The sequence below is a fragment of the Rhamphochromis longiceps genome, linkage group LG8 (genome assembly GCF_057381845.1).
Source record: "Rhamphochromis longiceps isolate RC_006_pf linkage group LG8, R_longiceps_female_GT1.1, whole genome shotgun sequence".
In the NCBI taxonomy this organism is placed as follows: domain Eukaryota; kingdom Metazoa; phylum Chordata; class Actinopteri; order Cichliformes; family Cichlidae; genus Rhamphochromis; species Rhamphochromis longiceps.
The window spans coordinates 32,089,142-32,110,077 of record NC_140564.1 but is presented as its reverse complement, the minus strand read 5'-3'; the positions used below and the strand labels follow the sequence as shown (position 1 = coordinate 32,110,077).

The 20,936-nt window shown below is 41.3% G+C and overlaps 1 protein-coding gene across 1 annotated transcript in view; it reads right to left on the bottom strand.

Moving 5' to 3' along the window:
* The window catches only part of srcin1b (SRC kinase signaling inhibitor 1b), a 123,926-nt gene that overhangs the window by 11,800 nt on the left and 91,190 nt on the right, over positions 1 to 20,936 (bottom strand). The window contains exons 8-18 of the mRNA XM_085417081.1: positions 19,968 to 20,057; positions 17,242 to 17,282; positions 14,046 to 14,206; positions 13,119 to 13,294; positions 12,585 to 12,715; positions 7,953 to 8,100; positions 4,759 to 5,056; positions 4,110 to 4,455; positions 3,767 to 3,909; positions 2,428 to 2,577; positions 2,223 to 2,315 (exon numbers count right to left, since the gene is read on the bottom strand). Of these exons, the coding sequence (XP_085273207.1) occupies positions 2,223 to 2,315; positions 2,428 to 2,577; positions 3,767 to 3,909; positions 4,110 to 4,455; positions 4,759 to 5,056; positions 7,953 to 8,100; positions 12,585 to 12,715; positions 13,119 to 13,294; positions 14,046 to 14,206; positions 17,242 to 17,282; positions 19,968 to 20,057 (1,777 nt within the window). The remainder of the gene's footprint in view (positions 1 to 2,222; positions 2,316 to 2,427; positions 2,578 to 3,766; positions 3,910 to 4,109; positions 4,456 to 4,758; positions 5,057 to 7,952; positions 8,101 to 12,584; positions 12,716 to 13,118; positions 13,295 to 14,045; positions 14,207 to 17,241; positions 17,283 to 19,967; positions 20,058 to 20,936) is intronic.

The following is a 20,936-nucleotide window of genomic DNA, read 5'->3' as shown; positions in this document are numbered from 1 at the left end:
TCACTGAACTCAAATGACCTCCACTGTCACCAGATTTTAATCCAGTCTTTGGGATGTGGTGAAACGAGAGATTGACATCATCAAATCTGCAGCAACTTTGTGATGTTATCACATAAATATGGAACAAACTGCACACTAGAACAATGTACTTAATAAAGTAGGTCTTCATATACTTTTAAGATCTGTATACCAGACTTTTGTAAAAAATACTTCAGATCAGTTGTTTTCTGTGCCAGGCTGCATCAGCTGATGCCCATCTCATGCAGAGCTTCCTGTTTAGGCTCCTTTAGCCTTGCATCCTTACGTCTTCATTAAAATTACATCTGCTGTCACTGACGTTCGCTCTTTTCCGTGCATGTGCAGTGAAGGGTGGTGAATCGATGTACTGTGGAAGGACATCTTTTGAATAAAATGATTCTGACTGAGCTTAAATTGTTAAAAAGTGACAAAAAAATCTTCATTGATGACTGGATTTACATCTATTACAGTGCTGCGCTGTGACGAATGATTGCATAATGTCTACACGTCTGTAGAGAGCAGCTGTACACAGAGGATCTAGGTGCCGGTGTTCACCATTCTTGAGTTTTAACCTTTAACCTTTTTTGCGTCTCTCTGGACCAAATTTCAGTAAAAATATTCTACCACAGGAAAGCACAGATTTAATGACCAGTATTAGAAAGAGACAATTTATTTCTGCTGACTTTAATCACTGTTGGCAGGAACTTTAAAGATGCCACGCTGCTTGAAACGCCTTCAGCAAACAAAAGCGGGATCTGAATTTAAAGCACCTGCATGTGAGAAAATAGATTCTTTCAGAGAAACGTTTCTGTCTGCAGCTCTGAACCTGAAATCCCCTCCCTCGCCCTCCCTCCTCGTCTCACCGTCCCTTTATTTTGACAGCTACCTGCTTAGTGGCGTTGTGCGATAATTCCAACAAAAACAAGACCTCTTTTCTCGGCTCAACGTGCCAGCAGAGCTGTCATAAAGAGCACTCTAAACTAAATGCATGATCTGCTTCGATCCGTGCTGACTCACTGCACATCGCATCACGCCGTCAGCTACAAGGAGGTGCTGCAGCGGTTACAGAGACTTAATGCACATTTTATAAACAAACATCACAATATGCAAGACTGAAAGTCAGCAGAGGAGAGGACACATTAACAGGGTTAGAAAGAGAAGAAAAGTTCAGCCACCTTAAATTTATATTCAGCCTTCTGCCTACAACTGGATTTTTAAATATGAATGTGGAAAACACACATACGTTTTCAATTCGAATATACGCCACCAGAAAATCCAGTTATTTCTTTTAATCTTTGATATATTTCAGCGTCTGTTGATCCCACATAGGAGTAAAAAACTAAAAAAAACTAAATAGGATGTTTTAAATATAGCATACACTTTAATTAGCTTACATTATCACAGAAAAGTAATTAAGCATCACCAAACAAACTGAAACAATCTGATTCACATACAGTGCTGTTGACATGGCAACTTTAATAGATTTTAACACTTTATCTAGTTTTCTGTTAAAACAGGTCATCGTTACTCCCCCAGTCATTTATCCACATAGCAGCAAACAACAGATTAATGCCATCAGTCACGGTTCGCAGTACTGCGTGCACAGTGACAGAAAACACTGTGACGCTGCAGTCACATGACATCCTTCACCGTTGTTTGCACGACTTGTACAAGCGAAACAAATATAAGGAAGTCTCGCTCCTCAGAAACAAAATGCAAAATGTAAAGAAGACTTTTGCATGGTGCCCACGGTGCTCTCTCTTCCTCGCTCCTGTAAAGCCAGTTATTGTATTTAAATTGAATTATAATCAGTAAATAAATTCAGTCACTGCTAGCGCGCTGAGATGAATCACCAGATTTTCCTCGTCGTGTGTTTTTCTCCTCTAACAGAAACCTCACAGTATAAGGCTGATTACATGAAAGCAGAATGTATAAATGGTGGGAAATGCTGGTGTTTTTTTAAACCAAGGTCAGAAAACCACCAGATTAAAGTGCTGTCTACAATTTAGTCTGCTGGCTTTTTACAGCTGTGTTTCCGCTGCTTATTTCAGTGTGACCCTGAAAAAGGTGTTGACTCTTTGTATTAGTCGCTACAAAAGCTTCAGCAGTAGTAGGAAATACAAAGAAAGGGGGAATGAGCAGAAACAGAAGCAGAGCCCACAGGTGTGGCGGAGACAGAAGGCAGCTGGAGGTTTTTAATTTACCTTTCTGCCCATGATGCAGGGAGGGGTGGGGGTGGCCTTTGCTGGGCTGCTGTACCCTTTATTACAATCTTTTACAGGCATTCTCTGAAATATCTTTGTAGTTTTATGAAAGACACGTTATCACACCGAGACAACATGTATTAACAGAAATCTGCAACACAAATCAGATGAATAACTTCTCACTTAAAAATCCAGACTAATGTACCTCCAGCTCGGCAATAATCTTCTCTTCGACGTCTTCATCTTGTACGGCCGAGGCTGCGATCACGGGAGGGGTCGAGGCAGGTCGGGGGGCATCGGAGGGGGTCCGCCTCAGTTTCACAAGGGTTTTTGGCAGGTCACCATCTTCTTCCATCTACAAAAGGACAAAATAAAGACAACAACATTTCTAAGGACTGACCTGCCACGGCAAACAGGTCAAATTCAATTTCATTTAATTTAGTTAAATTCCATTTTATTTATATAGCACCAAATTGCAGTTTGTCAAGGTAAAAACTCTACAATGAAAACAAAAGAAAACCCCAACAATCATATGATCCCCTTTGAGCAGAGCTTTGGCGACAGTGGGAAGGAAAAACTCCCTTTTAACATGATGAGACCTCTGGCAGAACCAGGCTCAGGATGGGGCGGCCATCTGACACGCCCAGTTTGGGATGTGGAGAAGAAGACAAGACAATGATGGAGATCCACTGTATGTAACAGAATATAACAGAACCACCATGGAGAGCACTTGCACCAGAAATGACTGGCTTGCTCAAAAAGGGAGCTACGTTTTTTTTGTGCTGCCACATGTATCACTGTAGAGACGGAGATTTAAGTCCACTTCTGACAAGAGGCTTTAGTTATGAAAGCGTGACAGGATGAAACGACTCTGGTTAGTGGGGGTAGTTTGTATAAAGAAAATAGAGACGTTTATTTCTAATAGATTTGAGAAAAGGCAGACATTTACAGCATATACCTAAAAAAACAAGTAGAAAAGTTCCCACCAAAACAATCCATATGCATTAACAACACTGTGGACCAGAGGGCAAATACAGAAACTTGATTTATAGTGTGAGCTGAAAGAGGCAGCATGCTGCTGTGAGCCTGCAGCAAAGTCTGCAGAGATCTGCCAAAATCTGAAGCTGTGTGGTAAAAACCTGTCGACGTAGCAGCATGGCAATAATCCTGAAAGTGCTGTTAAAGCTGTTAAAGCCTGGTTAACTCGCACTAATCTGGGGAAACCTGCATTACTCAAAGATCGCTCAGGTAAGTAAAGTGGAAGACTCAAACATGTTAGTTAGAAGATATGACTATAAGCACACGTGTGTCCATGTTAGCCCTGTGATGGACTGGTGACCGGTCCAAAGAGAACCTCGCCTCTCACCCCTCGACAGCTGGGATAGACTTCAGCCACCATGCGACCCTTATTGGAAAAGTGGCTCAGGAAATAGATGGATGTATTCAAACATGATCAAGTGATTGGTTCTGTGGTTGTTATCTAAAAAACAATCAAGGTATGACTCATATGTGGTTCTGGATACTGAACCCTGACTGAGTCTCACCTTCAGGTTCTTGGACGTGACGATGACTTCTCCAGTACGGTTTGTGGTGAGGCCGTGAGCGGAGGGGAAGCTTCGGCGAGGTGGAGGCGGAGGAGGAGACTTGGAGGGCTTTTCTGTTCGATACTTGGCCACGTTGAGGTCCACTTTAAAAATAAACAGATTTTTAGTATTTTAACTTTCATTTTGTTTAAATAACTTTATTTAACATTTATTTATTTATATTGTAAGGTAATATCCCCCCCCCCCCTCACCCCAGCTGGTTGGGGGTGAGGGGAGGAAGACGGCACAAAGGCACTTCAGTCAAAGCTGAAAGCTCAGATTTAAATCTGAAACACAAACTGACCTGAGCCTCGATGCGAACCAGCCCCCTCCATGCTGTTCAGCTTCTGGGCAGCCAGCTGCACCTTTCCAGGCTGCTGGTCCCCGCTGGGTGTGGTGTTTGTAGTGGTGGAGGTCGTGGCTGTGGTCCCAGTGGTCCCAGCTGCAGAGGTAGCTGCGGCGGACGTTATTGGGATGGTGATCTGGGGCTTTGGGGGCACTGCCGGCTTGTTTATGTGCCTGGCAGCGAAGTCAAGGTCGGGGATGGCTTTCATCAGCTCTGCCTGAGTCTCTTCCAGCAAGCGATTGATGTCCTGGGCGCTGAACTGGGTCAAGCTGGCACGCTTCTCCTCCCAGTCCCGCTCGGCCGCCTGACATAAATACAGATATAGACAAATGATATGCCCTAACATGCAAACTACTAAGAGGCAGAGCTGGAAACACATAACCAAGGCAGAGAGAAGCAGTTTGTTTTCTAATGCTGCATGGACAAATGGAATTATAAACAAACTGCTGGCGTGTGAACACGGTCTCATGGAGGGATTTAAGTACCTTCAGATGCAATTTCAAATGTAAATGGATATTTGCCATCTGGCCGATCCTGACAACGTGCACATTAAGATTGTTCACACCAGTAAGATGAAGAAAAACAGTCATAATGAGCAGCTCATTACCAGTCGCACTTCGGCGGACACAGACTTATCAGGAGGACGCCGGCTTGGCAGCTCATCAAGAACTCGATTTCTAAAGGTCATCGTAGGCTGGATGTCCTGCTCGGGGCCCGAGGTGTCCGCGTCGCCGGCAGACACGGGCATCCAGTTGGCCAGGCCGGCGCTGGTGCTGAGATCGGTGAGGCTGAGAGGAGGACTGTTCAGGATGTCGAGATCAGAGGTACGACTCAGGTCATCGGCTCGTTTCTGCGGTTGGCTGGAGAGGTCCTCGGGGCTCTTCCACACCCCCTCAGTGACTTGTCTTTTAACAAAGGGGACAACAGAATAACGGTAAGGTCATCAGCTAACACAATGAAGTCTATTGTCATTGATTAACCAGCTTTTATTACGTTTACTTTAACAAACTCTGGTAATGAATCATAAATGATCCAAACTGTTGCTGACTGACTGCAAAAACTTAAATATCAAAAACTTGAACTGTTGAACCCATAAAAAGGCAAAAATGGTGCCAGATTTAAGTTTGGCCAGACCATTTCTTTATGTTGTAAAACACTGGCTCCAGCACTCCTGCTAATTAGATCGCTCCTGGAAATCTTGTTCTGAGCACCTGTAGAGGAACCTTCATTGCGTCGGACAGAAAGCCTTCGACGTGTCTCAGGATGTTACAGCAGAACGAGGCCTTATGGTCTGATCCTGTTTATGGCTCACAAAGCTGTAAATGTTGAAGTAAATACACACTGCTCCTGGTTGTGCCACCTTTGGGTCAGCTCAGGCAAACTTATTAAACCCAAAGCTCCTATTAAATGTTTTGACTGCCTTTTGACAATCGTGCAAGTAAAGATCAAGAACAAAATGGCTCTGAAAGTTTGTTTGCACATGAACCCGTTCAAACTTGGAGCTTTGATCAGGATGTCATATGATGTCACATCTACACAAAGCTTCAAATCAAACCAGGCGTATTGTAAAGCACTGACTCTGAATGGGTTCTTTTATTTTGAAATTAACTGGCTTCCCTATGATACTTCTGTGTATATCTTCCTGCCCTTCCCTCTGCTGCTGAGAGCTACTCCTCAGATGCTTTTGGAACGTCTGCCAGACGTGCCATCACCGTTCGGGGCGGGCGCCATTAGCTCCCGTGGCCACGTCGGAACCTGAAAGCGACACAACTGCGCCCGGCACATCCCGGGTTCATCTGTTCTGTGTGACAGTTTTATTTGTCTGTTTGTTTGTGTCTATAAATGTAACGATGTTTGCTGCCATCTTCAAGATGATATTTTCAGTCTGAATGAGACTTTTTTTACCTAGTTAGATAAAGGATTATTAAAACAAACATCACTGCAGATCACCACCGAGGGTAAGTGATATATTACTCATCGCATGAACGATTGAATTACCGCATATGAGGAACTGAAGAAAGATGACACAGCTGAAATAATTGGCCATACTTGGTGTACCGGAGAGGAGTTTCTCACATATTTTAATCCTACTGATCTTACATTAAAGTCCTGCAGCTCCCCAAGAAAACCGGCATCAACATTTTTCTGAGATTTATAATCCCGTTTACAGGATTCAGATGTCTTAATCTGAAGTTCCCGAACGGCTGCTTAGACAGTTTTTAACTTTCAACTTTTTCTTTCAATTAAAAATAAATACAAAAACCTCGATATATGACATGTTATCATTTTGATATCAGCAGAAACGAGGCGTGCTGTCTGATGACCAGAACGTTTAACCATTAATCAGAAATACCAACAGTGGAAAGGAGAGACTGCTGCGCCCGTCAGCTCTCCTCTGATGTTCTCGGTGTTCACACAGGACTCACGGGCATTATTCAGCGTTTGGCAGCGCAGTCATGCATCAATTCTGATTTTACTTCCTTAAATGTTAATCTTAAACACATAATTGGGAATCCCATATAAGCTGCATTCCACTGATTCCACATTACAACAAATCCTTTTTCAATCCTGGACCTTTGTTTTGGATAAAACACGAAATTAAATTAAAAAAAATTGCAGAACTTTTATGTAGTCATTAGCACCGCACAAGCCTTTGTTTCTATTAAATCTGTGTAGATGTTAATATATACCAATCAGGCAAAACAAAATGACCACCTGCCTGATATTGTGTTGGCATCTGGCACCAAGATGTAACTAGGTCCCTTTTAGTGGTTGGAAAAGACCTTCTGATAAAACAGATGCATCAGCTCATCGCAGTTACTGCCTCTAAAATGAGTGTAACCTCAATCTTGAGCAGTTTGTGCAAGCTTAGTTAAATTCTGAGTACAGGTAAAGGGGGAGTAGAGATTCTCGCGAACACACAGATGGACAGGCGCCTCGGCGTGGCACGAGCTCATCGTTCTTTTTGGCTCATAGACTGTATATAAACGATGGATGTAGTCACTCTCACTTGGTTTATAAAGTCGTACTTTTGACATCAGAAGGTGACCATTTTTGCCTTTTGCCATCTCGATGTTTGAAACCAGATGTGGCGAACCAAAGATGGTCAGGACACCACCCGCTCATATTGCAGCAACGTTAAACATTCACAGTCTAATGCATTAAATTCATCCACCCAGGTGGAACTGCCAGCTGTTCTACTGTAACTTGCTGAAGTGTCTGAGGGGGAACTTCTAGGAGTGACGGTGACACGGCAAATGAAAAACTCTGAGCATTTTGCTGTCACCAGACTTGCATCCCTGTGCTCCATCCAAAAAATGAAAATCAAGTTGAAATCAAGATGCTGTTTTTAGACGATGGAGCCGATCCAGAACACATCACAGGGGGAGAAGCATAAGGACACTTCTACTGAGAGATCTCAAATGAGCAGCTGTGATGAAAAGAATTGAGAGGTGAACGGGAAAATGACCATGAAGAGGAGATCAAGTACGATTTTTGATTTATCTGGGCTCGTTCCTAAAACCTCGATCACATGTTGTGTATATATTGTAGTTTAATATCCTTATTTAAGTCCTTTTATAATCTGTAAATAAAGAAAAAACTATTTTTTATAATAATCAAATGATAAAAAAAAAAATTAAATAATTGATTGGTCCTGATAAGACTGACGTCAGCTGTATTATCTAAACCAAATTACTAAAAAATGATGACTGACTGTGTGGTTTGATGTAAATCTTGCAGAAAATACTTGAGCTGCTTTAATAACTGAGCGAGGGTTCATTTCACTTTTAATTCGAGTACCTGCGCAGCGTGCTGAGAGCATCTGTCATGGTGTTGCAGCGCTTCAGCAGGGCATCCAGACGATGAGGCTCCTCTTTCAGGAACTTCACAGCCTCCACCTCCACCCTCAGCACCACGCGCATCTTACTCTGAAGGCTCGGGAACTGGTCTGCACAGGGTGGGGAGGAAAGAGGCATCAGTGAAAACAGAAAGCTGTGTGTCAGAGAGATATGTTGAAATGTTGATGTGAGAAGAAATAGAGCCGGAGAGCAGGGACGGCGGGAGGAGGCGGATTACAGGGAAGGGGACATAAAGGGAAGACGGGATGCTGTTTCTGTCACCCAGGATTTTCCTGTCATATCCAGATGATTCCTATGAGGAGGGCTCAGCGGGGGTCAGCTAAACGAGAAGTAAGGACATGTTAGCTTGTTGTAACATCTGAGATGTTGGATTTCAGCAGAAATGGCGGCGCCTCAGGGGCGTGTCCTGGCCATGTCTTCTTATCTGTACATAAACTTTTTTTAACATATGTTTCATTCTTTGTAGTATTTATATGTCCTGTTTGGGTGTGTGCTGGTAACAAGCTGTATATGCCTCAGATTCAGACTCTTCTTCTGTTTTTCATAATAAAAGAAATGCAGAAAAGACAAAGTCGTTCTCCACCCATGAGCAGGTAGAAGAATGGATGGATGTTGGTTGAAGTAAAGTGTTAGATATGTTAGCTTTGTTTTATCCATTGTTCTGTTTTTCTTGCCTACTGATTATGTTTTGTTCTCTCACTTCTTGCTTCTTCCAAGTGTGTTCCCCTTCATCTGAGTCTGATGTTTGTGTGTTTTCATTTGGTCCCTCTTATTTCCCATTTTATTTTGGAGGTTAGTTCCTCATGTGGTTTTCTATAATTTTGCTTCCCTCCTTTGTTCTTTTCCCGCCCTTGTTTTTAAAAAATATTATTTTATTTATTGGTTTTTGTTTTTCCATAAAAACATAAACATAAAGAACAAACTAGAGGCTGTGAGGCACATGGGAAATTGAAGATGATGCGACTGCTACAACGGTCACTTTAAAGAAATATGACCAAGAACAAGTTAAATAAATAACCTCCACATCTTACTGGATGAGAGTAAAGATCTTTGCTTCCTGCTAAATCAAGGTTAAAATCCTGCCCATTGTTTAATCAGGACCCATCTCCTCTTTACCACCTCATAGTACCACATCATCCTAATAAAGAGTTAGTTGTTGTTCCTATAGGATTTAAAAGTAGAATGGGAGGCAGAGCCTTCAGTTTTCAGGCCCCTCTTCTGTGGAACCAGCTCCCAGTTTAGATTCAGGAGACAGACACTATCTCTACTTTCAAGATCAGGCTTCAAACTTTCCTTTTTGCTAAAGCATGTATTCAGGCGACCCTGAATCCTCCCTTATTAATGCTACAATAGGTGTAGGCTGCTGGGGGATTCCCATGATGCACTGAGTGTTTCTCTTCAGTCACTTTCCCCCTCATTATGTGTCTTTACACCTCTCTGCATTTAATCATTAGTTATCATTAATCTCTGGCTCTCTTCCACAGCATGTCTTTGTCATGCTTTCCTCCTCTCACCCCAATCAGTCGTGGCAGACGGCCGCCCCTCATCGTTTTCTCTGTATCATTGTAGGATCTTTACTTCACGATACAAAGCGCCTTGAGGCAACTGTTGTGATTTGGTGCTACAGAATTAAAACTTAATTGAATTAAAACTTGCAACTAGTGAGTGATTCCAAGCGATTTCCATCTTTTATAAATGTTGTCACTGTTGTCTGATTTTCAGAGTTTTCTCTCTATTACTGGCCGATCTGTAGCTCACGATAAACAGCGCCTTGAGGCGACTGTTATTGTGATTTAAAGCTGTATAAATAAAACTGAATTGAAATCAAATTGAACTGCTTCTGAGACATATTATGGTATTACTGAAGAAAGCATCCCAATCCCTTATTAAATCAACTCTGAGTATCTGGTTTACACATAAGTAATTCTTCCATTTGAATCATAAATAAAATCTCCTCAGTGTGCAAAGGTGGGAGGAGAGGTAGACGTCCAAGTTGAGTTTGTATTAAGGTCTGATTGGGTTCACCTGCCCCTTATTTTGCTTCTCTGCTTAGTGTGTATTTAGTATGCATCTTCCCTGTTGTTGGATTTTCTTTTCTTTTTCAGTAACTTCCTGTTTATGGTCTAACCTGCAACACTTTTTATGACTTTTAAAAAAATAATTCCTTATTTTCAGTCCCTTTCCTTTTGCTGTCTTGTCCTACTAAGAACTTATAAAACCAACTAAATAAAAACTATTTTTCCATTTTCTAAGTTCACATTAAATATAAAATAGTGGAGGACACTGTTAAACTTGTAGGATCCAGGCTCACAACACAATGAGCTTCAAAGAGATTTGGAATTGCTTGTTAATATTCAGGATAGAGACAGAAGTACACAGGTCAAAGCAGCAGGAACAGAGGCCAACTGGAACTTCATGAATATTAATTAAAGGACAATAAGACTCATAAATATTAATCTGCATGTCTGCATAACATGAAAATGGACAAACACGGTATTTTGGCAGTGTTAGCACCTGAACTGTGACCTGTAACTACAGTACTGTACGTGGGGAGATTTCATGATGATCAGTGTTTGTATGAAACATTTGATTGTAAAGTCATGTTAGTGAGTGTTTACACCATCACACGCTGGCTTTTCTAGAAAAGTACATTAGCAGTAGTAATAAATATTACAGGGAATTTATCTGTTGTATTTCATGGCACTAAAATAAATTTTAAAAATCTGGCTTCTGGACCCTCAGCCACAAAATATTTGTAATTACAGTGACGCAATTATGATGATACGAAGCTTTAAAAACAAAGTGTTTCAGCTTCATTTAGATTCACGTCTCAGCACTTTTCCTTTTGCAAAACAAATAAGTGTAAAAATGAATTTGTATGGGACCACTTTCAGAGGGAGATTACTTCAGCTAATCCAGTCTCATCCTGTAAACAAAGATATGTGTTAATGTCTCGCTGGGCTACAGCAGAGGTGAAGCAACAGTGCTGGAAAGTGCAGCTAAGCCTGGCAGGTGTTTGAAACCTTTTTCCTTTGAATTTGTTGCAGTTTAAAGTTAAAAGCACCGACAGACACAGAGCTGCTCACCAGCGGAGCGGTGGGGTATCATTTGCATATAGCAGTAAAATTAAAAAACTATTATCTTAACTAAGTGGTTAATTTCATTAACCAGTCATCAGTACAGATGTTCCACTAAAGCATCCAAATCAGTTCCAATACAAAGATCAGCATGAACGTTCCCTCAGTTGTTGTAATACAGTTTAATATCCAGAAATTCATGAAAAAGAGGATTTATGACAATTAGCAGTTAGAAGTCAGCAGGAAGTCACGGTAGGTCACTAATTAACATCTGAAAATGATACTGCATGCTCTGAATTCATTCTAAAAAGAAACTCAAAGGTAAAGCACGACGATGGACGTAATCAACGATGTAAAAATAAACACCAGCGCTGTGTGGAGGATTGGTGACAAGGAAATAGACTGATCTTCATTTAGCAATTTTCTATTCCTGATGACTAAAGGAGCTTGGAAAGAAAAGCACCTGGACTTCTTTAGAAGCTTCTTCACTTCTAAGAGAAACTGGTGGAGAATCCCAGGTTTTTATGCCCTATTGAAAGTGTCCCTTAGAGGGTCGTGGACCCACTATGGATCCTCTGCCTAATCACACGATTAGTTTATCACAGATTAACCTACCACACATCTCTTTGGACTGTGCGAGGTAGTCACAGAAAACATGCAAACTCCACACAAGAGCTCGGGAGAGCAGATTCAAACAAATAGCTTTTGTGCTGCGAGACAATGGTGCCAACAGTTCCTCAGTGCAAGTTGGAACATAGCATGTTTGACATATAATAATTTTCTATGTGGCATAAAGCTACAGAGATATGGCCGGGCTAATATAAACAGATTATCAGAGGGAAGATGTAGAATGAGGGTTAAACTTATCAATAACAGGTAAATGTTCCTGGTGGGCAGCAACAAACGGCAGGAAGACGAAATAAACATCAAACTTCAGCTGAGAGAATGTCTGACAACAGTTATTAATATGCTCATCCATGGTTTGGATGACTTTCTATGAATGAGTCTTGATGCTAAGCTTAATGTCCACACTAAAATCTTAGCCAGCCCAAGAGTGATTCCAGACTGTGGTGTGCACCGTGTGATTAAAATACCTTAAAGGTGCACTGCACATGAATAGTGCTACTAGAAAGATGGACAGAAAGACAGCTGGAAACTTCTGAGGGTCTCATTTCATGTTGATAAAATATAAACAGCGCACTAAAGAAATGAGAGCCTCATCCAACGCAGGACATGACTGCATCTGCAAACGAGGTCAAAACATCATCACTTAACAAGCAAACGGGATCGAGGGATCAAAGACTGAAACACAGAGACGTAACACAAAGGGTGAAAGGTCGAGGAGTTAAACACTCCAGGGGTTAGGGAAGGGCTTCCTGATCAGTAATGGCAGATGTAGTTTATGTCCTCTAGTCTCGTTAACTGAGAGGATTTTAAAGCGTCGAACATTCAAAGAACAAACAAAACATCACAGATTTGGTCATGACAGCATTTACTTTTTAGCTCAGTGAGTGTCTCTCCCAGCATCCTCAGCTCTTTGCTCTTCTGCTCCACGTCCTGCTCCGTCACGAGCCCGTGATTCACGGACGAGTTCCTCTGGAGCTCCTCCACAGACTTCTCCAGGTCGCTGTGAAGGACAGAAATTTGTAAATGTCTTTTATTTTGAAAATGTAACTGTTCACACCTGAATTCACAGTGGATGCCCTGCAAATTTTAAAACTGAGTGTAAGACTTTATTCATGTACTACTACTCATCTACTACTGGCTTCCAAAACATTTACAAAATAGTCCCAAAATTGTGCTTGTTGCCAGCACCATCGTTTAGCAGATGAATGCAAAAAGTTTTTTTTCCTGGTTTGATTTTGATGTGAAGCTTAAACCAGGAAATAATGAAACTTCAGCTAAACATACCAGGAAACACTGTCTACACTTTGCGTAAACAACTGGAAACATCATGAATCGTTCACCTCACCGAACCAACCGAGACCACCTGACTGTTTGCTGTGCTTCTTACTTAAGATCAAACTCACTGCAGCTGTTGGATGAGCAGCTCCTCCTGGTTTAGGTATTTGAGCCTCTCCTCCTCCACTAGGAGGCGCTGTCTCTGAAGCGGGTCCTCCTGGGTGCGCATGGCATCCAGCATCATGAGGCTCAGTTCAGACTCCGTCTGTCTCAGCAGGGCGAGCACCGAGTCCTGGTTCTCCAGCTGGGAAACAGAGTCACAGCTTAAAACTTGAACTGGTTTCCATTCACACTATTGGATGAGTGCACGTACCCAAATATTCAAACTGCATTTGTGAGTTTATGAGGTAAATGTACTGAAGTTAAAACTTACTCTCCTGAGGGATCAAACAACATCTGGTGTGTTGGTCTGTTTGCAAAAAGAGCTCCTACTCTGTTAGAGGAAAACTCCCCAGTAATCCTTTATCTTAATCGAGGGACTCAACTCTAACAGTACTGCAAGCTGCACATATTACATATCCCCCTTTGAGGCTACCGCACATAGATAAAACCCTCTTAACTCAATGGTTACAAGGCTCTTTTAAATAAAGTGCAATAATATGAAACATGGATCAAAAAGTAGTTCTTAAAGGATTCTATAAGTTCTACATTTTAAACAATATATAATAATAAATGATGAAAATAAATGTATATTATTCTCCTAATCTTTGTGAACTCGTTTCACTTTAGTTCTTTTCTAAAAAATCTGCTTTTCCTCTGCTGCTGGCGCAGAGCCGAGGAGACCCACCAACAGTGAAACAGAGAGCAAAGGAGGGAAGCAGGTGATCAACGCTATTCAATGTATTGTACAGTGGGGCATTAATATTAATATTTGGTCCAAGCTTGCACAACCTTGCTGACAAAAAATATGACATCACGGGAGGGGGAAAGTGTGGGTGACACGCTAGTTTGCATATTTGAAAATAGTTTTCAGTCAAAATTGTCTGTTTACAAACCTGCATGTTGCGTAGCTGTGACAGCTGTTTGCGCAGGGCGTTGGTGTTCTGCTGCAGGCTTTGTAGGTGGAGCTGCATCTGCAGGCGGGACACCGTCACAGGCTGGTTGGGCCCCGAGGGTGGAGGAGGCATCAGGGCCAGAGGAGCAGATGGTGTCAAAGCTGCCCGGCAGAAAGTGATATTCATTTCAGGGAACTCATTCATTCCTTGTATTGGGATCCTTTAGAGCACATTTAGAGCTGATAGAAAATTGTCCCAGAGTACTGTTACCAAATCAGAGGCTTCAAATGAAATCTGCATTTTGAGAAACATCTGCTGGTTGACTGCATGAATACAGAATATACTGGATGTTTGCACATTTGAAAACAGAAATCCAGGACAAGTTCTATCTGTGCTGCAGGTCAGAGGTGGAGATTACAGTCTTATGTAGACTCAACAGTGATAAACAGCATGGGGAGGCTTCGGGGACAAACAGGATCGGGAGTGAAAAACAGCAGTTCCACTTAATCCGAGAGTCTCGTTATAGAGGCGTCTCCCAGACAGCCACAAAGTGTGAGTGTTTCTAAATGAGAAAATCCTCTTGAATGGCGATGAGTGCTACGTTCTGACACACGCATCATGCAGAACAAGACAAAGGAAAGTAACTGGAAGACAGTCAGTTAGTAACAGAGGAGGGGGTGTAAGAGTTGCATTTCAAGGCTTCTTTTAAAACTAATTACAGCTGTCCACACCAAGGAGGAAGACTGTAACACCCCAATGCTGACACCTGTACAGGTGAGGAAATGGTTCTGTGTATAACTGATTATGGGCACAGTTGCTGCAGCTCTCCCGGTCAACCAGAATTCAGCACAGCCTTCATCTTTCTGTAAGCTTTTAACTGCCAGCACAGAGTCCACAGATAAGAGCTCAAGCAAATCGAACCATTACTGACTAACTTTTATCATTCAGTGAGACACGCAGATAAAAATCTGACAGGAGAAAAAAGGAGCAGCTGGAGTGAATGGGAGAAGTTAAAATATAAAAATCACAACTAAAACGACTCTTCAGAAGAGTCTAATTCAAGTCGCAAGGGACTCAGAACATCCAGACTTATCTGTAATTTGCGATGAAATAAGATATGAATTGAAATTGCAAAATATCATCTTTTTAGATCCTTAATAGGAAAAAAGGAGGCTAAAACTGAACACTTTATGTGAAGAAATCAATGTTTCTAAAGATGTTTCCGCGTTTCCCACAAGCAGCTAATTTTCTGACGCACAAACGTTCAAACATCAAACTCTTTTGATCGCCTGCAAATTCATCCTTAGTTGAAAAGCTGAAGGGAAAAACTTTGACAAAGCAAAGAGTTTGTCGTGTCCAATTTAATGCAACTCAGCGATTTCTCACTCAAAAACACAGGAAACTATGGAGGACCAAAACTGCCAAAATTACAATGCAATAAAGAAAAAAAAAATGGCTCAAGTTTAAAAATGTGCATAATGTAAGGAATAATCCACTAAAGAAATTTTTTTTATTGTAGTTGATATGTTATACCCACACACACATATTGTTTTTCCTATTTGATTCTGTTTTTTAAATATACATTTTATTTTTTTATAGACAGTTTTACGAATCATTTAATTATAATTTTCCAGATGTATTCCCTGGCTTCTTTCTTCATCTCTGTTTCCATGCAACATTTGAGCACAGCTGTCATTTGAAAAAGTGTCGTGAGGTTGAATTTGGATCCATCTGTTGTCTGATGGTAGAATGGATGACAGGAATTAAAATATTCTCTGAGCCAATCATCATATCATCAGATAATTCAAAAGTCTGCCAGTGACAACTTAGTGAGCAAGCGAGCTAAGGTTGGTCAGCTACTGCAACGAGTAATATGTCTGGATTATCATATAAATAGTATTTTAGGCGTGAGGTTAAAATTATGATTGACAACAGAAACGTATTCGATTGATGGAGTGCAGCCCAAAGTCTTCTAAGAAAACCCTCCTTATGCCATTACGGCACCGCGAAGTGGCTCCCATGACGGTGCATTCAGAGACACTGCGCTTCATGTCTTACTTATAGTGTGTTAAAGTGTCTTATTAACCTGAAGAAGTCTGGCTATTCTCTTATGACCACTACCATCAGCAAAGCATTTTCTGAGAGAAGACACCTTATTCTGCCAGCTCAATAGATATTTTCTTTCTTCAGACATTCTCTGTAAGTCCTACAGGTGGGTTTGTGAAACTCCCAGTACATCTGCAGTTTCTCTCAGAGAGCCTGTCTGGTACCAACAACCTTACAACCTTCAAAGTCACTTAAATTGCCTGATGATTAGTTTGAACTTCAGGAGGTTGTTCCATGTGACCATATGTACATCCCTAAATGAGTTCCTGCCACATGATTGGCTGATATTTTTCCCTAATGAGCAGCTGTCCCTAAAAAAGTGGCTGATGATTGTATACTTAACATTTGCTTTGTATAATACAAACTAACAGGGGGCAGTTACCCAGCTGGCTATTACTTGGCTACTCAATGTGCTTGGCATGGGCAGTCCGAGTTAAATTCATCAGTAAACGGATAGTCAGGTATAAAAGTCTCCTGAGGTTATGAAGAGCAAATAAAAAGGTGAACTAGCGAAAAAACATGTTATGCAAATGCAAATAAAACAGAAATATCACATATTTTAAATTTTATTAAGCCAGTTTTATTTATTTGTTTATTTAATCATTTCTAATTTTGGCAGTTTAGGCCCTCCATAGAACAAAGGGGAAAGTGAAGGACACAAGGTGTCAGAGAGGCAGATCCTTCAAAATGACATGTATACATGTACTAGGAACTCATGGGACTCCAGATAAAAACAGGGAAGGGGTGAGACGGGGGGTACCAGACACTTCAGGAACACATACAGTAGCTACCTTTCTTTTTTATAGTTCGTCCAGCTAAAACAAGAAGCATGGGCACCAGTTACAGAGCAGCAAAAGCCAGCGTGTACAGTACAGTACAGTATGAGGAAGCTTGCAGAATCAGCCATTACAATCACATATGAGGCTCCTTAAGAATTATGCAGAGAAAATGAAATAGCAGCAGCTCTGTGTGAGGAAAAAGAGCTAATTTATGTGGCTATCAAACAGGCAGCAGTGTGAAGCAGTGACAGGCAGTGATAGGAAATACTTTGTCTCCTTTTCTTTCTTTTTTTTTGGTAGTGAGCACTTACTGTCAGTTCCTGAGCAGTCACTGGCTGACTCAATCTTCTCCCTGGAAGAGGCAAGTGTTAAAGTACTTACAGCCAGAACACACTATCGACTGAGCTACTGAGAAGCTATTGATATATGGTGGAAAATGTGTGAATGTAGAGTGCGTGCTGCTGTAGTCGGGATTTTTTCCCTCGCTCCTTCACTATTCCCTACATGATCTACCGTAGTGGGAAGATCGCTGTTTAACATAAATTTACATTTTTTCTTCCTCAGCTGAAGCAAAACACATATGAATTTTAAAGCTTTTTCCACATCATAACAACCAGAAAAAAGGCGGAAAACCAACAGAGATGATAAGGCCTGCAGTTATTTATTAAATATATGCATTTATTAAAAGGTTTCCCTGGTTTTTGGATGTTGAAATGAACACCCACAATAGTGACTCAAAAGAAATGTGGGAGGTTCAGGACACAGGAATCCTGGCTGCTACAAACTAAAAGCATCAGTAGGGCTTCTCGCCTTTCAGGTTCCAGCCAGCAGCTTCATTTTCTTTAATATGACATTGCAATAAAGTGCACAACACAGAATCAAAAACAGTTTCTCTTCAGTTTCATAAACAGTACTTGGATTGTAACCTGCCCTTCTTCTATTTTCCCACAGTGTTTAAATTTGTCTTATGTTTTAATGATGTTGGGGTACAGCAAATCTGAGGCTTCCCGGGGCTTCCAAATGCTATCCTGCTGAGTCTCTAATGCCTCCCAGAAACACACACACACACACACACCAAGAAACACACAACCAAAAAACAGCATCTGTCAGCATGTCTCTGGCTCCAGTAATACCAAATATATCCATCCAATCTCATCTGTTAATACAAAATCCCTGAAAGACAAATTAAAGGACTTAATTAAGGATGCTCGGCTCCAACATTTGGATCGAATATCAACCCGATCCTACTCAGAGAGCTCGAGTGGGTATCGGTGGCCCCGGGGTGAACTGAATTAACTTCATCAGCACATCAGCAGTGCGCTGGCTGCTACAGCAGGGAGGAAGCTCACGGCAAAAGGTCAGCAGTTTGGAGGTGTTTAATGTTGGTGACAAACAGCTTTTCTCTGGATCTTTGCAAAAGTTTTTGACTTCACCACAAACTCTGGTCAAACAACTCGACATAACCAAAACATGCAATGATAAGTCTTTCCCTGTTTCTCTCACAGCTTGGCCTGGTACTTAGAAAGTGCTGCACTTTTGCATGCACACACACCACTTTGCCTTAAATTGTTTTTATCAGTCATGGGAACACTGACTGATGCATGACTGGAGTTTAGGAAGTATTGAGCTCTCTAGTGGGCTTTTTTTAATCCTGAATGTTTAACACAAGACCCCTGAAGAATGGAGGGGAAGTGTACTGGTACTGGTACTGACTTTCAGGAGCGGCAGAGAAGTATGTCAGGCTGGTGTAGGAAATTTATGAGGACAGCAACACAAAGGTGAGGGGTGTAGTTGAAGCGACTCGGATTCAAAGTGGGGATGGGATTACATCAGGGATCAGCTGTTTGCTGTGGTGATGGACAGGCTGATCAATGAGGTCATGCAGGAGTCTCTGTGTACTATGATGTTTGCAGACATTTTTATCAGGTGGAAGAAAGCTTGGAGAGGTGGAGGTATGCTCTGGAGAGAAGAAGAATGAACGTCAGTAGAAGTAGAATAAATTCATGCGTGTGACTGAGAGCGAGACAGGTGTAACAATGAAACTATAAATATCAGAGGTTGTGAAGGTAGATGGGTTTAAAAAGCTGGGGTCAAACATCCAAAGCAAGTGCAAAAGAGAGGTGAAGAAGAGAGTGCAGGCGGGGAGGAGTGGGTGGAGGTGATTGTCAAGGGTGAGCTCAGGTTGAGCAGTTTGGAGACAAAATTAGAGAGCCATGGCTGAGATGGTTTGGACATGTGCAGAGGAGGGATAGTGAATATATTGGACAAAGGACACTGAAGATGGAGCTGCCAGGCAGGAGGAGAAGAGGCCTGAAAGGAGGTTCATGGGTGTGATGAAGAAGGACATGCAGAGGTTTGGTGTAGCAGAGGAGGATGATAGAGATCTGCTGTGGTGAGCCCTAAAGGGAGTACCCGAATGAAGAATTCAAAGTTTTCCCCAAGGACACTTCAACATGCTGATAGGAAGAGCCAAGACTCAAACCCCTGACCCTCTGATGAAGAAGCATCCTGACATTCCCTCTCAGCCACAGCCTGCCGTGTAAAGCCTGTTAAAAAGCCTTTATCACACTAACAATATGTTTCTGTCCACTTCATTAATATCTTACAAACTTCGATCACATAAAACTTTAAACCTGAATGCTAAAACTGCACGCTGCAAATCTCCCAGCAGTCTACAAATGTTGTAAATGTGATATTTTCTAACACATTATCAACTGAACTGAATTCTTATCAGACTTTTTATGGATGTGGGTAGGTCGTACTTCATGTACTTTTCTGTATTTCCAAGTTTTCAGGGCAGTGTGTAAGGAATGGATCTGTAAATGGGCTTTGGATTAGTTCAAAAGAAGTGTAAGAACAAATCGTACACTAGGTAACAACTACAAAATGGATTTGTTCGCTTCAGACAAACGTGTGTCTGTGTTTGTGTGTATAAATGAAGTGTTTTTACAGAATTTCTATGCATGTTTGTTGCGTGTGTGTGTGTGTGTGTGTGTGTGTGTGTGTGTGTGTGTGTGTGTGTGTGTGTGTGTCTTACGGGCTTTCTGCCTCAGGCGCTTTGCTCAGTACTCTCTGCAGCAGCCCGGTCAGGCTGGCTATCTGCTTCTCCATCGCCTCCATACGCTCCCTGGATTCAAAGATGCACAGAAATGGTGGCTAACAGATGTTTCATACACATTTTACATAAAACATAACTTAAAAGGTTTCTCAGTTTTTAGTCCTCATTTAAAATGTAAAGTCAAGTGTAATTACTTTTGAGTTTTTTGTGTTATGAAATCAATGAAATTACCTCCTCACATAAAAATAAATCTACTTTTGCTTAAACAGCAGCTATCAGGACTGAAAAAGCAAATAAGTGTCGCATGCCAATGGCACATGAAGCTGGCTCCAAAGTGAATCATTTGCCACAGACTCTCGTGCTAAATGCTACAAAAATGGTTCTGGTCTCTAAGTATAGTTTGCTACATTATAACAACTGCAATATGGATGCATTGTTTTAGCATGCCCTTTTGTATTTTAAGACTTGAAATTAGAGGCGTGGCCACTTTGAGCAACACTTGTGTCGTCACTGGGAGCTCTACACTAAACCAGAACATTTAAGAAGTGTGTGCTTTCATTTTGTGAAGTAAATACAATTCTAGTACTTCATTAGTTTATAAACTATCACTAAATGGCAGATATAGGTCTCTCTGCATTGCACTCGTACAGTTAAAGATGCAGCTTGCTAGCCAAGCTAGCTGATGTTAGCAAATAAAATTATATCACCATCAAACTCTCATCACTTCAAAACAAACAAACAAACATGGCAGTGGGCAATATGCCACAATTGAGGCTTTAGAACAAAACTAAATATCTGCATCCATTTTTTTAAAAAACACATTGCCACCACTACATAACTATGATAGTAGCATAATTTTTTAATCATATTTTTAATATTGATCAGTTCTGCTAAACTGTACAAATTTTATAGTACTTAAGATTGGTCATAACTGTTGTATACGATTTG